This window comes from Phasianus colchicus, chromosome 21 (genome assembly GCF_987193195.1).
Source record: "Phasianus colchicus chromosome 21, bPhaCol1.hap1.1, whole genome shotgun sequence".
In the NCBI taxonomy this organism is placed as follows: domain Eukaryota; kingdom Metazoa; phylum Chordata; class Aves; order Galliformes; family Phasianidae; genus Phasianus; species Phasianus colchicus.
In genome coordinates this window covers 1,882,054-1,902,918 of record NC_143456.1, presented here as the reverse complement: position 1 = coordinate 1,902,918, position 20,865 = coordinate 1,882,054, and the positions used below count along the sequence as shown (strand labels likewise).

Here is a 20,865-nt window from a genome sequence, read left to right as displayed (position 1 = left end):
GCACAGAGAAATCTCTGCTTCGCGTTGACGTGAAGCTTGCTTTATTCTAGCATCTCCAATATGTCAAATGTTAAACTATTTATGTTCCACGCAGAGCTGTGAGGATGGAATCCATCACTGTTACATCGTGTTGCTGGAGGTTAGGATTTGCAGAGTGAATTTGGCACCTGGGTTCCGCTTCTATTTGGCATTTCTAAATGGCCATGATAGCAGGAATACATTTAGTGGTCTCAGCAGAAAAGGTGGGGAGTTTGGACACCAGATAATGTGGATATTTCTAGTCTGGGTCTGGTACAGCAAAGACAGGAACCTGTCCAAAGTCATGACATTCAAGAGGATTCCTTAGGAGGAAGTTTTTCACCCAGAGGGTGGTGAGGCACTGGAACACGTTGCCCAAGGAGGCTGTGGATGCCCCATCCCTGCAGGCATTCAAGGCCAGGCTGGATGTGGCTCTGGGCAGCCTGGTCTGCTGGTTGGTGACCCTGCACACAGCAGGGGGTTGGAACTGGATGAGCATTGTGGTCCTTTTCAACCCAGGCCATCCTTTGATTCTATGATCCATCAACTCCTGCTCACACGGAGTTGCCTTTTTCCGAAGGCAGCACATGGCTGTCGGTCTGTAGGTACAACACTGCACCTTTGCTGGATGGCTACAGCACAGTGCCCGTGAAAGTTCAATGCTGTTAGGTAAATCCTCTCCTCCAGTGGGATCTGTGAAAATCCACATACCCAGACTATAAGAACTAAAAGACAGCAACCCCTTTTCAAGGAGTGCTTGTGTGCACCTGCAGAGATTGTGAATTCCACATTCTTCTGCGGTAGAAAGAAAACATTCTTTATTCTCCCCCTCCCAACCCCCCCCATTGACTTCTTAACTCATTTTCTTGTAATTTAACTTAACATTTCTTCTCCAGTTCTTTCTGTGGTTTTTACAATTAGATAGCAGTATTCCCAGCAGCACAGCAATGGTGATATGGCATGTAACATATAGATAGACATTTATGTATATAAAGCATAACCCAGCTTGCTGCTTATCCTTGCAACTTTGGCTACAAGGATTTGCAGAGGTTTGGGGGAAAGTCTTCTTCATCTCATTACTGACCCTTCTTCTGCAGCGCTGTCATGTTGGCATAAGGGCATAGGAGCCAAGATGGGAACACAAAGGACAAGCTGCCTCAGCCATGAAGTGAGAAATGTGTTGGGGAAAGTGTTGTTTCCTTTGACAAAAGGAATAATTTGGGGAGAGAGGCCGTATCTCAGTGCTATAGAAGGGAGCTTGTGCAGAAATTAGTATTTCTTTGCCATCTTTTTTTTTTTTCTTTCTTTTTTTAAAAATTTTTTGCTATTTCTCAGTTTTATTATTTAGGTCTTTGTTCTGATGTGTTCTTATTATTTTAGCTGCCCTGGGTAATTGTGTTTTTCCCTTAACTAAAGAAGTTGCTTTTAAAAGAAAGGAGGGGGGTGAAGATAAGGCAAAACTGTTAAATGGGAAATCTGTTGCTAATTAAGGTACGGTTTTGCTAATCACCTTGGAAATGAACTTATCAGCTAGAAAAGACTGGAGTTTGTGTAATGAAAGTTCGGAGCATTTTTCCCCGTATCCTTCTGTCACAATACATTCGGAGATTAGAAGTTTACCTTGCAGACTCATCCTGACACCATTAGACATGATGTCTCTTTGCATTAACTACAGGCAGGCTCGAGCTGTTCTAGGATATATTTCAGTCTGAATACTTAAAATTTGGCAAAGTTATAAGCAAGGAAAGTCAGGATCCTGTAATGGGAGCTGTCAGTGTGCGTTATGGAAGTCTCGGAGAGCTGCAGCTAGAACGCCATGTTCAGGGCCCCAGATAGCTGCTGTCCCTTCTGACTTTTTATTATGGTGATTATTAATGATGTCCCAGGGGTGAGGAGGACACACAGCATTATGTAAGGCATTGCCCAAGCAGTGGGATGTTTTTTCTCACGTGGATGCAGATGATAAGAGAGGAGAAGGTGCTGCGTTGGGGCGGTACCAGACTTTTCTTAGTATGCATTAAAGTTTTCAAAGTGAATTGGGTTTGGTCCCATTCTAGCAACAGAACCTTCTAGCAAACCTCAAGTTGTGGTACTCCTTGAGCCCACTGGGGAGGACAGATGATGCCCTGAGGCTGGTGTAGCACAGGACAAGTTCTCAGTACCCTCCTTTATGAGGTCTAGATGAGGTCTTTTCCAACCTTAGTGATTCTATGATGCTATGATTCCTGCAGGCACAGCTCCTCTGGGGCTCCCTTTTCCACCTGGCTGGCTCCAGTGATGGCAGGCAGATTGTCAGAAGTCCTTTTGTTTCTTAAATAATGCTCCTGGAGGGTAATTGCTGCTTTTGGCAGGCAGGAGCAAAGCAAATTGATGGTTGCAGTGAATTTTGGAGGGCAAAGGGGATCGTGGACAGTAATTGTTCCTAACTGCATACCACTTGGAAAATTGGTTCTGTGATCACTGCAGTGAGGTGGTCAAGTGAAATGGGGGTTTTCCTGCTGTCTCTGTTACCAGCACAGAGGGCTGTCTGTGTGCTGTACTTTGCACACTCTTCCCATCCTCCCTCCCTAACCAGCAGGGCAGTAGCAGTGGAGGACATGTGTTCCTTGCCCTTCTCCCAAGCGCTGTGCCTGCTGACATCCCAGCCATCATTAGGAATGGAGACACACTAAAATGCTCCACGTGAGCAGTGTGAAAACAGCTCTGATTTTGCATAAGACCTGCAGGAGGATGGCAGGGGTGCCTTGCCTGGGAGGTGGGGGAATGCCTTACTTTGAATATTGCAATATATTTGCATGCTCACGCGCAAGAGAAGATCCTGCACCTCCCCAGAAGCTCTACTGCTGCATTGCACCACGCCAAATTTGTTCCCCCTTTGGACTGTCCCAGTGCAGGTCAGCATGGTGCTGTTTTGTCAGTGCTTTCACACATCTGTGACACCTTCCTGCTCCCTGAGGGTGATGGGAGAGCAAAACTGGGTCACCCCATCCCTAGAGCAAGGCGATGGAATTTTGCACTAACCAAGGGCTGCCTCCCACGTGGGCAAACACTTCTAGAAAGTAGATGGCTGATGCTGTTTTAGATGCACTCAAAAATTTCATTGCTTGAGAATTGCTCATTTTCCGTGTTGAATTCTTACAAAAGTCACCTTTTGTGAAGGACAACAGTCAGACAACAGACAACAGTTGCATTCCTCTTGCCAAGGACAAAAGGAGATGGCCTCAAGTTGCATCAGGGGAGGTTGAGGTCGGATATTAAGAAAAACTTCCCCAAAAAAGTGGTCAGGCACTGGAGCAGGCTGCCCAAGGAGGTGGTGAGGTCACCATCCCTGGAGGTGTTCCAGAACCATAGGGATGTGGCATTTGGGGACATAGATCAGTGGAAGATATTGGTGGTGGATGGATGGGTGGACTGGATGTTCTTAGAGATCTTTTCCAGCCTGAGTGATTGTAAACACACCAAAGCTCTCCTGGTGATGGGTTTGTTTTCTCTTTGTTTCTCTGGAAGTGCTTTACTAGAATTTAGTGTTAAGTGTTTTTTTTACCAACCCAGGCATCATTCTGTACATTTGTGTAGACGGGTGGAGGAGCAGTCACTGAGTCACTGTCATTTACTGGAGGGGAATGTTCTATTTTTAATTCTGTGTCTCTTTACGGGTGGATGAATGGCAAGCTAATAGTCATGGTGAAATTTGAATGTCAGAAAACAAGGGGAAACTTGTGACTTGCTCCTCATATTTAACCTGCTCTATTACACACTCCATCTCGAGTCTTCAAACGTGCCTTCACACGCTCTCCATGCGTGCTTTATGAATGGGTATCATTGTTATTTGTTCCATTGTAGCAAGCAGTGTGAAAGATTCTGCCAAACTGAAGATGCTAAACATGAATTAATTTACAAGATTTTTCATTGGTCTCAATATTTTGCTTCTCTTGATTACATTCTGCTAAGAAACACGGACCGTTCCTTAAGGAACTAGCAGAAAAAAACCCATGCTGGATTGATTGCCCATTTTTAAAGCTGTGAGTTGAAGTAGATAGAGTACACAAAGGGACTGTGGGTTCATTTGCTATGAATAAGAAAAGCCCACTTCTCAGCGTCTCCTTATTCCTCACATACCTTTGGTGCAGCAGCCTAATGAAGGTTCCCAAAGGAGTTGTTGACAATAGAAAGGAATCTGCACTGGGGGTCTGAGCACCTGAGGACCTGCTCACCTGCATGCCAGCAGGGTGAAGAAGTCGCTGCCACTGGGAACAAGTGACATCTGGGCCCATGGTTCGCTCCCCTGCTCAGTGGGGATGGCAATACTGGGGTGGCACAGCCCCTCCCTATGTAACAGCCCCATGTTCTCTTTGTTCCTGTTGTTGCCCGCAGAAATGTTGTAGAAGCTGTTAGATTGTTGTCTCTCTAATGACAGTGTAGGATTTACTCATGAGATGATAGACGCATGGTGTTTTGTTTTTCTTTCCCAAAGAAATGCCTTTGTAGAATTAAGGTTTTATTGATCTCTCTGGCTTGTGGATACATAGATAGTCACTGCCGTTTCCAGCACTCTCTCTTTATTACAATATATGCATTTCAAGATCATTTGTACAGATATTTCAAAAATACGAGGAGCTGTCTAGCATAAAATCGTGTGAATTATTAAAACAAAACACAAAAGACAAAATTACATTCTTATTACCCGAAGCAGGCTTGGTGGAAGATGGCAATTTAACTACATGATAGCTTAAAAGTTTTGAGAATGATTCTTTTGATCTCGGATCAGGATGAAGTCTCACACACTGCCCCACAGCACTGGGGGAGATGTGGGGGTTCCCCAGAACTGGCAGCTCCAAACTGTTCAAATATTGCCATTTCATCATTCTAAAGGGCAGCTGACAGAGCAATGAACTAATTCACCTTTTCTAACGTGATTTCATTAATATCTCCTTAGTGTCACTTGGATGTTATTAGCACAGGAAGATGCAAATGTTTGGGGTTTGGGCCTAACATATCCTTGGCTAGCTGTGGCCCAAATGCCTGCGTGGTGCTGCTCACCCTGGGCTCCTTTATTGATCCCTGTGAGGTAAATGGGGTGAGTTTGGGGTTTTTTTGGTAAGACATTGGGGGCTTGGAGTCTCCTCATGGTGCTGAGAGAGCAGGTTGATAACATTTAGGGAACGCAGATGGGATTAAAGGTGGTGAGCCTGGACCAGATCCCAGAAACACTGGGTGTTACAACAACTGTGCAAAAGGATAATGCAAAGCAGACTGCAAAATAGGCGAAACTGGGATTATTAGGCCTGCCTGGCATATGTGTTAGTAATGATTGCCCAGAGCCTGGTGTCCTTGCCATGGATTTTTTATATTTAAGATAAATAACTTTTTGAAGGCAAACAGACAGGGAAGAACTCAGGTATGGTGAGTCATTCTGCACATTCCCTTTGTGTCTGAGAAAAAGAAGCTCTCCAAATATTTTATTAACTTGTAAACTGTGATTTAAGGGAATTTTAAACAGCATGTGAAAGAAAAATAATGAACAAATGTTTTCAAGTGGGAGAAATCTGTCCCTGCCATATGTTTCTCTGAGTCATCCCTTCTGCAGAAGGAGCTCTTGCGATTGTTTCAGTTATTCCAGGCACTAATCCTTTTTATTTAGTAGAAGCATCTCTGCAAACTCAGCACCCCATCCTGCAACGCAGTAATACCATGGGGTGCTAATGGTGGGATGATGTTGCCGTCATCCCACCAAATACAGAGTGCATTTTGCTGTGGGCACAGGTTAACTTCTCCCTCTGGCTCGGTGCTGAGCAAAGTCCAAACATGACCACGGGTTTCTGTTTGCAGCTAGATGATGAGATACCGTGTGCTATAGAAACCACAAAACCTTCTTTCTCTTGAATTTGCTCACGGACCCTTTGCTGATGGGAGTTCTGCCTGGTTTCGTTGCAGGTGTGGCTGTGTGGTGGCAGCATGGAAGTCCTGCCCTGCTCCAGGGTGGCCCACATCGAACGCAAGAAGAAGCCCTACAACAACAACATTGGTTTCTACACCAAGCGTAACGCCCTGCGCGTGGCCGAGGTGTGGATGGATGACTACAAGTCCCACGTGTACATCGCGTGGAACTTGCCTCTGGAGGTATGGCCATTGTGCCCTTCTCCTGAGTTTTCTCTTCACTGAGTTAAAATGTTGAATTGTAGAGGATTTGGTGCTCCCAAGGGAAGAAGAGCCTTAAATACCCTCAGTCCGACCCTTAGCCATGGAAGCCATCAAGGCTCTTTCAGCTTTGATGGAGGTGCTGCAGCACCTGCAGAATTTGAGCGAATTCTTACAGTTGCCATCAGGTGTTTTCATTTTAGCCTCTCAATATTAAACCTGCAGTGCAGTGTTTATCTCCCCACTGAGTGTTTAAACAGCATGAGTTTATGTCATTACACTGTTCCTTAAGTGGATTCATAAAACCGTAGAATCAGAGTATCATTAAGGTTGGAAGAGACCTCTGTGATCACGAACCCCAACCCATCCCACCATGCCCACTGCCCACGTCCCTCAGTGCCACATCCCCACAGTTCTGGAACAGGGTTGGTGACCCCACCACTCCTTGGGCAGCTGTGCCACTGCAGCACTGCACTTGTAGAATAAATTTTTCCTTGTATTCAATCTCAAACACCTTCCCTAGTACAACTTAAAGCCATCACCTCTTATCCTATCACTGCTACCTGGGAGAAGAGGCCAACCCTCACCTCACTACAGCCTCCTTTCAGAGGCAATTAATAATGGCCTTGGGGGTTGCCCCACGGTTTGCACGCATCCATGTCATGTGCAGGCAAACTCAGGTTCTTGCAGCACTGGGAAGGATGAGACCATCAATGCAATACAGTGGTAAAGGGTCAGAGGCTGGTGGTTCACAAAGGGGAGATGCCTTCCCGGCAGTACCATGTTTGTGCTCCAACAACACTGTGTAACTTTGATGGTTATTATTTATTTCCATACAGAAATGTGCAGACTTTCCCAGATCTGACGTTATTTTTCATGTAAATCCTGCCTTGTTGCAGGATGGTGTGTCTTTAGGAAACTGTGGGATTCTTCCAAGATGCTCGGGGAACAGATCCTACACCTCTCTAGGTGGTTCCCTACACTTCTGCACAAAGATCTATAAACTGCAGGGGGACTTTATATACATCCACAGCTGCTGTTGATCTCTGGTCTTTGTGCAGGTGAAGTCTAAATCACAAAGCCCAAGACCCCTTGTAATAACAAAGTAAATATACAGCCATCCTTTTGGTGATGGAAATAAGGACTCCTTACAGATCCAGGTTCCTGCTGCAGCAGCATGCCTTCTGGCAGCACTGTGCTTCAGGGCCTTTTGAAAGGCATTAGCAGGAGCTGCTGCTGCTGGAGGAAAGGTTACATCTGGAGAGATTTCCTGGCATTTGGAGCCCTAGTAGTCACAACTTCATACTGCATTGGAGAACAACAGGTAACTGGGAAAGGTTGGTAACTGCCCATGCTGCTGGTCTGCCCTTCTGGGAGTGGTGGGGAGCCCTGTGTTGTTTTTCTTGTTAGGAAATAAATGGGTAGGGATGGAAGGTGATGCTGCTTACCCAGTGCGAGGCAGGAGGGCACAGGTCCCATGCATCTTTGAAAAGGCAGCATAGTGACAATGTGTCACAGCATATCCCAAATTGGAAAGGACCCATCAAGTCCAGCTCCTGGTTCCACACAGGACCCCCCTTCCAAAACCCAAGCCCTTTGTCTGAGAGCATGGTCCAAATGCTTCCTGAGCTCTGGCAGCTCAGGGCTGTGCCCACCACCCTCTGGTGCAGAAGCTTTTTCTAACCCCACCTGACCATCCCCTAATACAGCACCAGGCACTGACTATTCCAGGCTCACCCATTCAGGTCTCAGCCTGTCCTACCTGTCTACACTGAATCATCTTTATTTCACCTGTGAGCTACCAGTCACAGATTAAAATGGTGTCTTCTCTAAAGCAGAGTGAATAATTCATTAGGAGATCATTACAAGCATTGTAATGGAAAATTGCTTTCCCAGCTGTAGTTAATGATCACTGGAAGAGAAAAGAGCAGGAGCTAAAATAGAGTAGAAACCCAGACACTTGTAGGAAGGAGAAGTGGCTGCTTTGTGCCTTTGATTTCCTTCACCTGGTTGCTGCATTATTTCCCCAAATGTTGCAGTGAAATAAAAGGTTAAAGAGGGGCTGCTCTCTTCAGCTCCTGTGAGTTTATTCCCCCTGGGACAGGTGCTGCAGCTCTGTGTGCTTTTAGATCAGCATGAGTAGTGGGGCTCCTCCAGGGAGACTCTTTCAACATCTATTTGTTCAAATTGTCAAAAAAGGATTTTTTTTTTTTTGGAGGTTCATCTTCTGTTCTCCCATGGTTTTTATCCTTTGTTCTTAGCTATCTGCTTCTCTTCTATTTGAATAATAAATCTTTTCCTTTTAAAAAAAAAATATGTTTTCTTTATTTAATACCTTTTTAACCATGCTGTCCTCGGAGGTACCTCCTGGAAGAGTCTCCATAGAATCATAGGATGGCTTGGGTTGGAAGGAACCTCAAAGATCATGTAAGGGTGAGGGTTTTGGTGCTTGGTGCAGACAGGGCTTGGCTTTCCCAGGATTGAGCACACAGCCATCTTTTAACCCTGATGTACATTTGCTGTTAAGCTCTTCTGGAAATCTACTATGTCAGCACCTAAGTGGTAGGTGAGATCTTTTAAAAATAGCTTGGCGTTGTGCCTTTTGATAAACTCCATCACTTTCAGACTGATCCAAAGTCAGAAGGGATCAATGGGAAGCTTTGTCAGCGCCACGTTGCGCTTCTCATATTTCCTCCCAGCACCAAAGTGTGTCTGGTGGCCAATGTGAGAATGCCTTCAAACCCTGTCAGAGAAGTCAGTGTCTCCTTTGCTGTGGCTGTGAAGCCTCTGTCCCAAGTCACACTTCTCTGATGATGATTTCAGCCTTGGACACACCTGCCAAAATTTCCTGGCACAGCTTCTGCATGAAGTTACTCAACCTTTGGCAGTTTCCAGGTGGATTACAAAAAATAGTGAAATCAGTGAAATGCACTCGTTTTCTCTTTTTTTTTTTTAAGAGCTGTTCAGTGATGTGCTGTGTCTGTTGTTTTTCAGAATCCAGGTATTGACATCGGGGATGTCTCCGAGAGAAAAGCCTTAAGGAAGAGCTTGAAGTGTAAAAATTTCCAGTGGTATCTGGACCACGTTTATCCAGAAATGAGAAGATACAACAACACTGTTGCATATGGCGAGGTAATGAAGGCTGATACATCCTTAGATGAGACAGGAAATATTTACAGTTGGTGAAGCTCTGATGAGAAGTAGCCTCAAAGGAGTTGAGTGTGAATCAGACCTTACTGTTCCCCTGTAGTTGTATAAATGTTTATAAATCTGTTCACAGTTGCTTGTGGAAACCTGTGTTGGGATCTATTTCTAATCTTGGAGACTGCATACAGTGAAATATTTTAATACATTATTTACTGAGTTGACACAAAACTGTGTGTGTTGCCTATCGAGTGCATGGATTATGCAGCAAACATGTAGTCATTTTATAAAACCCTTTGACTTAACCTCAGCCTAATTTCTTACATGGTCTCTGTAGGATATAATACATTGTCACAACAGCTTAAGGCTGAGATAAAGCAAGGAGACATAATTCAATCTCTCTTGGCTTTGAGACAGCACTAGGAATATAAAAACAGGCAGCTAACAATATTCTGTTGCAATTGGTCTCGCAGAACAGTGGCAGTTCAAGAAGGCTTCTCAGAACACATCCTGAGCCCCCCAGATGGGCATTTTAAGAAAATTTCCTCATTGGATTTACTTAATAGCTTCATGGCACTCGCCCCCAAACAAGCAATATTTTAAAGGCATTATTTCATTTTACTTGACCTATATGATGAATCTGGAGGGAGGACCTCTGCTCTCACAGACCTGGCTTGTAGCATGAGTCCAGCACTCTCCAATGGGCACCTTTAAATACTTAGCCAGCAGCTCTGTGTCTCCTCCTGCATCCCTGTGACAGGTCATAGGATTTATTTGTGCTATCTGGACATCATTTTCCTTGTTGAGCACTTTGGGATTCTGATGAAATAGGAATGATTCTGCGTTGATTTGAGGCTCCTGGCAATGCGCTGAAAGCAGTCTAAAAATACATTTGCTACTACCACATATGACCAAATAAAAACACTGTTCAAGGAAGCTGGCTCCTTTGACTGGTGATTATGATGTAAAAATAGTCATCATTAGGCCCATGTTTAAAGAAAACATATGGCACAGTAAACTTTTCTCAGCCTGATTATGCCCATTGATATATAATACCACATATTCTTTCCACGGCCAGAGTCATGGCTGCTTACCAGTCTCCTGTTTATGTCTGAAGATGCAGTGCTGTTTAACACACTGTCTTTATTTCTTACAGCTTCGAAACAACAAGGCAAAAGATGTCTGCCTTGACCAGGGCCCCCAGGAGAACCACACAGCAATATTGTACCCGTGCCATGGCTGGGGACCGCAGGTGAGGAGCCCACGTGTGCTGGGAGCAGATGCTGGAGGGATGGAGGATGGAGTCTGGATGTGCAACGTGTCTGTTGGCTTCACTCTCAAGTGTACAAAGCCTGACTTTTTGTTAAAGAAAACCTCACATAAAAGATGTGCTTTCCCAACTACTCTTAGAGCTATTTTCTGGATTACCATAATTGCAGCAGAGCTGCAAGTAAAAGCGTAATTTGAAAACATCTTCCAGGCAAGGGTAAATAATTCTGAAAGCAAATGGCCAATGAACAGAGCAGAACACACACAAGAAGAGCATTTTAAGACTTTTTCTTTCTCTCTTACCTGACAGAGTAGAAACGAACCAATTGGGATAAGAAAACAAACACTGCTTTTTGATGGGATGATAATCAGCCATTTCAGCAGGGCTGGGCTTTACACAGTGTTAGTTTTCTAGCACTTCCTTCTCCTCTCCAAAGTCTTAGGAGCAAACCTGAAGCTTCTTATCCTAATTTCAAGCTCATTCTGGATCAAAATTCATTATTACGAGGTTCACACTCGGTCTTTTGGAGGATCATTGGAAGCGTCAAATCCTCAGAGTTAGTGATGATGAATTTATTTGGCCTTTTTGGCAGTTTTATCTTTGATAGTGTTTGGAAAAGCAAGAAGCAGAGGATGGCTCAATAGCAGTAGGGTTGGAAAAAAACAGTGGCAGTGCTCGCTCTGTTGCTGCTGGTATCTTTAAAGCCAACAGCATACTCTGAGCCAGGATCTGCAGGCTCCACATTAACTTAATTTTTCTCTGTTCTTCCTCTTGTCAATGCCCATATCCTCACTTCAGTATTTTGCCTAAATTGTGTGATTTCCTTCCTGTTTTTCTTTCCGAGTGCCCACTGGCCATCATTTCAGCATGCAGATGTCCTAGCACAATGCCTCTCTCCCATCCAGTCTTGAAGGAGGAAATATAACAAGTTTCCTCATAGGTCTGGAGGCAGAGTAACTGTCTTACCATTCATGTGGTTGTGGTGGTGGTGTCCTTTTTTTTTTTTATGATGTGTTTTTTAGGTTTTCCTTCATTGCCAAAATCACGCCCAGCCTCCCTAAACTCGCAGTTTAGCAGCAATTGTTCTACTGCCACTTCAGCTCTATCCATTGAGACCCTGGTTGTTCATCATCAGGGTATGCTGTATGTCTGACTGAACCTCCTGCTTTTGTATCCATTTCCCACGTAAATGCTGTGGCCACCTATATTGGAAATGTAGTCAAGATGCAGGGTTTGGAGGTAACGGGTTCTGAAATGGGACAAGCTCCTCTGTAGCATGGCTGTTTCTTCCCCTGCTCTTTCTCCTTTGGCAAGTCTGTGGCCACCACCACACTCAGAAACATTTCCCTGCTGCCATTGCCATCAGCCACCGTTCTACTCAACGAGTTTCATCCACAAGTATACTTAGAAACTTTGGCAAAACTGTACCTTCACTGCTGTCAGATTGCTGAGTGTCTGGTCTGAAGACATTATCCATGTTCTCTCAAAAGAAGGTGAGATGTTCCACAGGAGCAGCCCTGTGACACCTGGCATGGTGGGATAAGTCCTGTTACCTGCACTTCCAAGAGGATGAGTCTGATACAGGAAGCTCACTGCTGATTGGATAAGGTTAGGGGAGACAAACCCATCCAGTTGTGCTAGGATGTTGAGCTGGATATATTGAGGGCATAAGCAGAGATTTGTATTTATTTGCTGGAGAACAGCCTACCTTTGCATTACCTGGATCTTGTGAAGCTGTTTGACAGATATGCTATGCTGTGAAATAATACTGCATCAGAGCTTCAGCTTGTCCCAGAAATGCATATATTACATAGAAATGCTCAACACCAGTGGTGAAACTGCTCCCAGGAGCTTTGTAAGCCCACCCAGCACTTCTGATGTGGTCTCCATGTGGGCTGGAAGAAACTTCAGTTTCCTTCATCACATTGCAAAAGAAAGCTCAGTACTGCATTTGCATTCATTAAGATGTTCAATATTATATAATCAAGACCACCCCCATTAAATGCCTGCAGGTATTTGCATAATAAAACACTGCCTACATAATTTTTTTCCCATGAATCAGAAAAGAACTGGGGGGGAAGGCAACTCCCCACTGTAAAGCAGGCTTTCCCAGTGTATTTGGGGTGATTTGTTGAGTGGATTTCCAATAAAAGCACCACAGTTTTCCAGTTGACGCAGAAGTGCTGTGGCCAGTCTGCTGACATGGCTTTTGAACAGAACTTGAGAACAGAATTTAATTCATTGGACACTGCAGACAGATCTAGCTCCTTCACTGTGCTCGTGCAGCCCATGCACAGGAGGAGGACTTCATGCAATTACTGCCATTGCTGCCTTTCAGGTGGGAAATTCATTTTGGAGTTCATAGGAAAATCTGATACCTGTTCCCAAGGGCCTGGGAGCATGTCTTCTCATTCCTGGTAGCTTCCCAGGATGCCATTTGATTTTGATCTCTTTTAATTCTTCCTCTACAGAACGATTTCTGCTAAGGATAGGCAGGAGGGTGAGTTGAAGACTGGGATGGAGCCGAGTGGGGACGTAGAGCTGCAGGACATGGCAGCTGTGGCAGCCTAAGTGACTGTCTGAGGATTGAGATAGATATCTGGGAAGATTTGAATGTGTAAAGAGTCCATTTTCACAATACAGTCACTGTCAGCTTTCCAGGTTCACTGGGACTAAGTAATTGCAAAGCTCATCTGAACCTGAACTGCAAACTTCAGGAGCCACCTGAGCTGAGGCCACGGGAGTCCTCCAAGGTAGAGACAAACCTCACTTAGGTTTATCCTTTTCTTTAAACAGAGATCAGTCAACCATGGCCTATTAAGTCACTGCTAAATATAACCTAGCTGTTGCATAAATGCACAATTTCTTTTTCTTAAATGGCACAAGCTACCTATTGGGCTTCCCGGATGGAAACTTAAACCTCTAAGTGCATTATAATAGGAGAAACTGAATTAGTCTGACAGTGCCTGCTAAGCCTGGGCTTTAAGGCTAACGACTAAAAGCAGGTTACTTATTTTTTCCACAGCTTCTTTTGTGATTAAACATAACAACGTTTTCTTTTTCCAACCTGATAATAAAACACTGCCTGTTGCACAAGCTCAGCACAGGTTTTTCTTCCTGGTTTTCTATGTCACGTTGTCTCTTCCCTCTCCAGCTGAGAGCCAGTTCTTGGCAGTTCTTTTGTTTCGCCATATGTGCAATTAGCTTTAACTCCTTGAAAAGTAGCTATCAGGGAGTGCAGAAGCTTTGAAATCAGCCTTTTGCAAAAACACAGGCACGGCACAAAAGAAATTGGACTTTCACTACTACAGTTTAATTAATGGGCTGCATGTTGTAATTTATTACCGGAAATATAATTAGAAGGGATGTAAACACTTTGTTCAAATAGCTCACTTGCTGGATATATATATATATATAAAGCACAAGGACTTGCTGTTCCTGCAGGGTAGTTCAGCACACAGAGTGGTACTTGTGTTCACATCTCGGCTTGCCATGTCCACTTCTCTCCCTGGTGCTGTGACCCATCATAGCCACGCTGAAATCCATTTCCCAGTTTAGGAATAGGTTCCTTGCCTCATCTAGTAATATTGTATTGTATTGTATAGTAATAGTGTATGCTCTCAGCTGGCATTTTAACAACACAAGGAAAGCACCAAGGGAGGTTTGGGTTTGATATTAGGAGAAATTTCTTCTCCAAAAAAGTGACAGTGCATTGACACAGGTGGGATCACCATCCCTGGAGAAGTTCCAGAGCCATTGGGATGTGGCACTGAGGGACATGGGCATGGTGGGGTGGGGTTGGGCTTGGGCTTGGTGATCTTAGTGGTCTTTTCCAACCATAATGATTCTGTGTAGCATGTAAATTGATGTGGTTGGGTGCAATGGATCCCATACCTGGTGCCAAATATGGATGAGTTCTTGGCTTTTTTCTCACGGCACCTTCGTTGTAGAATTTATAAAGGGGAGGTTGTTGGTTTTTTTGTCTTTTTTTCTGTTTTCACTTTACCTTCTCGTTCTTTCTGCTTTTATTCATTTCCAAGTTAAATAATTATCAGATTTCATAACGAAGTATCCTTTTATCCTGTAATTATACTGAATGTGCTCTTTTAGACTTTTTCCTGATGGCTTCATCTTTTAAGCAATACATCATGAAAAAACCTTGCTGTAATGATGTATCACACTAATAATATAGTAATACCTCATTGGAGTGACAGAACGATGGTGATATATTAATGTGATAGAAAGCACTATAATGCTATAAAACTTAAGATAATGTTCACCCAGCAGAGCATTTCATTTAATTATAGGATAAAATATGTTTTGCCCATTTAATCATCAGAACCTGGGGACAAAGTCATCAATACTGAGATCATCCGGGACACCGCGATGTCAAGGATGACAAAACAGCACATCAGATGAAATTGGGTTAAGGAGAAAATACTGTACTCTTTACTTAACAGTTGCTAATTGATGATCTGCTCACTGCAGAAAGGAAGCTAAACAACCCTAAATTATTTTCCAATACAGTCAATGAAGGTCATCAAGGCTTTTATTTCCCAGGTGCTAAGATGTCTAATTAACTTTCTCCCATCCCTGAGATGCAGCCAGCCAGAAAAAATAATCAAAGAAGATGTATTGTTGGTACTGCTTTGCAATGCATGGGGCACGTGTGCAGTGCCAATTTAGGACCCAGAGCCTCATCCAAAGCATCCTTTTTTTAGTCCCAACGTCTGTTTTGATGGCATAAAGATTCATTTTGAGATCCCAGAGCTTTTCATCCCTTATTTTTATGACTCAGTGACTCGATTGGAGATCCAAAGCTGTCTTTTTGTAGCCTAAACTAGGAAATGTGTTTGGAAAATGCTACAGGTACAAATCCTTTTTTTCTCTCTGGGGATGTGGCCAAGGACTTCTTGCAGTGATTAAGCTGTAGAAGACTTCATCAAGATTAACCACTTCCCAATGGCTAGCTCGTTAGTGTTTTCAGACTGTTTTTCTCGGGTCTATCCCCTTGGTCTGCTGGTTTGTCTACTGTCCTGTGTGAGGCTGAGCAATTTCTTCAGGTGCACAACAAGTCATAGAATTGTAGAACCGTAGAATGGTTGTGTTGGAGGGGACCTTACAGACTATCCATTTCCAACCCCTCCCTCCTACCTGTAAGCTCCTTTCAAGTACTGGAAGAACACAATGAGGTCTCCCTGGAGCCTTCTTCTCCTCAAGCTAAGCAATCCCATCTCCTTCAACCTTTCATCATAGAAGAGGTGCTCCAGCACTCTGTGACCTCCTCTGGACCAGCTCCAACAGCTCTGCATCCTTCTTGTGCTGGGGACCCCAGGCACTGATCAGGCATCGAGCATCATCCCTGGCTCATTCAGCTTTCACATGCAACTGAAGAACAAACTCTCACTGATTGCCTTGGGCTGTGCCAGCCACGTTGAAGCAGCAAGCTTGGCTTCGACTACTTATTGGTTAAATGGTGAATTGCTGCAACTGCTCAGAAGGTTTTTGTGGCAATGGTGTGTGTGCTTTATTGATATGATGAAGCATCCTCTAAATAAGGCCCGAGTCTGTGTGAGTGATGAGCTGTCTGGAGCTGCTCTTTCAGATGTAATGCTTCTCATCTCTTTTCAGGCAAACCCAGATAAAAAAAGCTGGTTAGCTTCTCCAGAGCGGCCCATTGGGCCACCTCACATGCCTCCAGATCTGGACACATGTTCAGGGCTTTATTTATCTGGCTATTATACGTAGTTGATGACACATCTAATAGATGCACTTGATGCATTTTTTATAATATCCATGTTTGTTTTTCAGCTCATTTAGCCTCCCTGCAGCTCCTGCCCCTTTCCCTTCCCAGGGAAAGATTTGATTTTTGCTCTACTTACTTTTCCCACCACGTTAGGGGATAACATGGTGGGCATGGGGCCAGCTTTTCAGAGGACAAACTGCTGAACAGCATAAGAAAAGGAAGTGTGTAGCACGCTAATTATGGGCATGGTAGCAGGAACCAGAGGAGGAGGGTGACTTGAACTGCCCGTTTGGGACCTCTAGATGCTTTTTCTGTCAAGACAAGTGGCCCCATCCTCTGGGCTCGTGCTCAGATACCAGTTCAAATGAATTGCATGGCTGAAGGCATTGTCAGTCTGAGAACACCACCTCGAAAATCAAACTGCTGAAAACAAATTATGTGAATCTGAGCCTTATGTGGTACTCAGGGATTCCTTCCCAGGTTGTTGCTGCCTTGTGCAGAGGGCAGCTCCCTTGCTGGGAGCCATAAGTGCAAATTCTCCTGCAGCTGGGAGCAAAATGCACTGAGCAGCATCTCAAGGAAGAGAGGCATTGTGGGGCCAGCAGGAGGATCCAGCACCCCTCTCTTTATAAAAGGGAGAAATGGAGGGAAGGAAAACAAGATTCAAGCACTGCATCTGCTGTTACTAGCTCAAGTCAGACCCTTTTACATTGTTTTAACTTGATTTTCAGTGTTTAATTATTCTAACAGAGATAACCCATACTCCCAGTGTGATTTACTGTCTCTTTTTAAACATCTGGGTCACAGATATGCTCAGTTAATTAACGTGCTGAATACTCCTCATTTGTCTGCTAGATAATGGATTGATTCATAATTTAAATAAGCAGCTGTGTATATCTTTCCCCTGAACTATGAAAGGCAGGCCGCTGTCATTCATCTCCTTTTCACTCCTGAATTTAAATATGTTTAGGGAAACATTGTAGTGGGGTCTCTCAAACACTGCAAATGCAGGAGCCCTTTGTGCATGGTGCCATCACAGTGCCAGCTGCTTCCCACACCCCCAGCCCCCATAGCCTGACTCTCACAGCATCCACTGCAGCACCCAGGGCTGGATGGCACTCATATGCCAGTGCTATTGCAGTGTCAGGTGTGGTTCTGAGCCTTTGCTGCACTGCTGAGCTTTAGGGGGTGTTCGGGCCTGCATCCCTGGGTAACAGAGCCAGTGATATGTTGCCCTTTGGCAAATGCTGAGGTTGTGGGAGGGCTGTCCCAGGTGCACCAGTGGCATTGCTTGCTGTCCAAAGCAAGACTGCCTTGGCAAGCACACAGGCAGCCACACTGGGCACTTGGCTCCAGCCAAGAGCCAAGGCAAGGAGGAGGCTGCCCCGTGATTTAAGGCATTAAGGCTCAGAATATCCCCTCCCCTCCCCTCCCCTCCCCTCCCCTCCCCTCCCCTCCCCTCCCCTCCCCTCCCCTCCCCTCCCCTCCCCTCCCCTCCCCTCCCCTCCCCTCCCCTCCCCTCCCCTCCCCTCCCCTCCCCTCCCCTCCCCTCCCCTCCCCCCCCCCTCCCCTCCCCCATCTCCCCTCTCCCCTCTCCCCTCTCCCCTCTCCCCTCCCCCTCACCTGTGTCTGCAAAATAAACTTAACAGGAGAGAAAGGCTGGAGAAAGGGTTACTCTTTTATCCTCATCAGTTCTATTTTCTCTCTTCACCATCCTCACAGATTTTTCCTTAGGCTCTACCATGACTGTCCTCTTTTCTATTGCTTTTAAGTGATACTTCAAGGATACTGATGGTCTTTATCCCCTCCTCTCTATCCCAGCTTGCACGCTACACCAAGGAGGGGTTCCTTCACCTTGGTGCCCTTGGGACCACGACGCTCCTGCCCGACACCCGCTGCCTGGTGGACAACGTGAAGAGCCGCTTCCCCCAGCTCCTCGACTGCGACAAGGTCAAGAGCAGCCTTCATAAGCGCTGGAATTTCATCCAGGTGTGTTCTGGGTCTGCCCTCACCGCCTCTCTGTCTCATACAGTGGGCTGGTAGTGACAAAGGTTGCTCCAGTCAACCCCGCCGATTATTTTGGAAATGATTTTATTGCTTCAGTTTCATTATCGCCCCACAAAGCACTGTGCACTTCCCAGACATGCACAGGGACACAGCCTCTCCACGGCGTGCAGTCCTGACTTGCTTCAGAGGCATCCCCACGTCTTGACTTCTTTTTGATGTTTTTTCCATGTCTTTAATTTTAGAACGGTGCCATCCTGAACAAGGGAACAGGGCGCTGCTTGGAGGTGGAGAACAGGGGAATGGCCGGCATCGATCTGATCCTTCGCAGCTGCACAGGACAGAGGTGGACAATTAAAAATTTCATTAAGTAAAGAGTGGAGAAGTCAGAGGAGTTTCACCTGAAGGATGGCTGACTTGGACCAATCCATCTGGACTCCTTTGGAAAGGACAAAATATCAAAACAGAGCTTTATTCATGTTATTAGGAGAGGACATGGGGGAAATGGGCATTTGTGTCTTTATTTTTATTGTATATTAGTCTCCCACAGGTGATTTCAACTGTGTGAAATTGGGTCAGAACTCTAATTTTCTTCTGGCAAGCACTCTAAAAGGTACCACTTATTTCTGCTGGAGTAAGTGTAATAAGCTCATGCATCCTTGTGAGCATTTCACTGGCAGGGAAATGCTGTTTTCTCAGATGACTCCAAGCGCTCCCAAGACCCATCCAGGTTTGTACTGTGATTGAAATCAAGAGACCCTGCATATATCTGCGTGGTAAGCGTGCAAACGTGTGCTTGTGAGAGAAAAAGGTCACCAAGCCTTGAAGAAGCTGTTTGAACGACGTGGCATCTCGCTAGGTGCATTGTATCTTTTCCCTTTCTTGCTCCTGCATCCAGCATCCCCTTTCTAGAGTCTGGGAGAAGCAAAGCTCTCAGAGACTCCCTGGTAGATCCTGTAGATCTCTCCAGTCCCCCATCACAGATGTCATGAAATACAGTTGAATAAGAATCCTGAGCTCCCATTGTCTGCTCCCCATTGCTCACTTGCTGCTGTTGGCTCAACCAGCCCTGCGCTTCACCAGCTCCTCTGTGGAGACCCCAAGTGGGAAGCCCCACAGTTGATTGCCTCCCTGTTTTGGGGTCTTTTGGATGCATGCCTTGTTAGAATTAACCCACAGCAGCCCAAGCATTGCACAGCAGGCTGCCAGCCTGGCATTAATCCCTTGGGGATTCCATTACACTTTTTTTGCTGTTTTCAGGATGGATGTGCTGATGTGTGCAAGGGACTGAGGGCTGGTCATGTGAGAGAAAGTCCTGCTCAGGCTTCCCTCCCATGGAGGCTTTGGAGTTTGTTTTTAAGGCATCCTTGCCTCTGAATGAAGACATGAATGAATAGTGGTAGTCTCCTTACCTCTGTAGTGGTGTAGTTTTCTTCTTGAGGCTCGAACACATCTATCCTGCCTGCTCAGTGTGCTTCTGCAGTGATGTTGGTGTAAGGAAGGGAGAGGGAGGGCAAGAGACCAATAAATGGCAGCTTGCCTGAAATTCTTCATCTTGAAGTCACTTAAGGCTTGTTAACACAGTGGGACGATCTCACCTGGTTTATCTGATCCGCAGTAATCCTGGGAACCAAATCTATCCAGCCACTGTGGGAGACTTCAGTTTGGAGTCCTGGTGTCTGGCTAACAGGAAAAGGGAAAAGTCTGAAAAGTCGTTTCACATGGATGTGGGACTAATGGGTGGCCGCAGGCTTTGCTCAGTTGAGAGGGGAAGCCAGCCCATCTCCTGTCCTTCTCACAGAATAATACTCTTTCTGGTTGCCCTCTGGCTAGGGTGCACTAAAATATATTAATATATGAGATGTATGTGTAAATATGTTTCCCAAAGATGGGATGTGCACAGAGTTGTTTGCTGCAGAGCACTCATGCCTGTCTTCCATTTGCATCGGGATAATGCTACCTGGGTGTTTAATGAGTTTAATTTTCAACGCCATGCAGCAGGTTTATGACTGATGTTTTAGTAATTTATTGAACAGAAACAGATATATTTCATTGTTCCTTCTTACAGCATCACATCTGATTGTTCACTTACACGTGACAAGACTCATTGGAGTTGTCTCTGGGTTTTCCCCCTTGCCTTCCGTAATGCAGTAAAACCTCTTGTTGTCCTGAATTGCAAAGTAGGGACTCAATGTAGAATTTTGCTCTCTTACTCGCTGTTGCATCATCTCTCGTGTAATAAATTTTAGCACTTATGAAACAGACACGATTGCAATGTCTTTAGATGCATGAGGTGTTTCCCCTGCATTTGTTGCTCCTTCTAAGAAAAGCCATTTGTCAATGGTGAGGACTGCAAGAAAGCCTGGGGGATTTGAGACTTCACAGCTAGTGGCCAAAATGTAAAATTCCCTTTTAATTGAGCAGTCAGTTGCTGTCAGTCATCAGTGGAAGCCACGTATTGTTTAGCATTGGGAAAAGCCTGCATGTTTTGGAGGGGGTGGGGGAGAAAAAGGAATCCTTTGGATGTTGCTGTGCTATCATTCAC

The 20,865-nt window shown here is 45.1% G+C and overlaps 1 protein-coding gene across 1 annotated transcript in view; it reads left to right on the top strand.

The window, feature by feature from the left end:
- GALNT17 (polypeptide N-acetylgalactosaminyltransferase 17) overlaps nt 1-20,584 on the top strand; it is a 185,048-nt gene extending 164,464 nt beyond the window's left edge. The window contains exons 7-11 of the mRNA XM_031591913.2: nt 5,953-6,138; nt 9,151-9,288; nt 10,457-10,552; nt 18,138-18,305; nt 18,566-20,584. Of these exons, the coding sequence (XP_031447773.1) occupies nt 5,953-6,138; nt 9,151-9,288; nt 10,457-10,552; nt 18,138-18,305; nt 18,566-18,694 (717 nt within the window). The 3' untranslated portion in view covers nt 18,695-20,584. The remainder of the gene's footprint in view (nt 1-5,952; nt 6,139-9,150; nt 9,289-10,456; nt 10,553-18,137; nt 18,306-18,565) is intronic.
- The last annotated feature ends 281 nt before the right edge of the window (nt 20,585-20,865 follow it).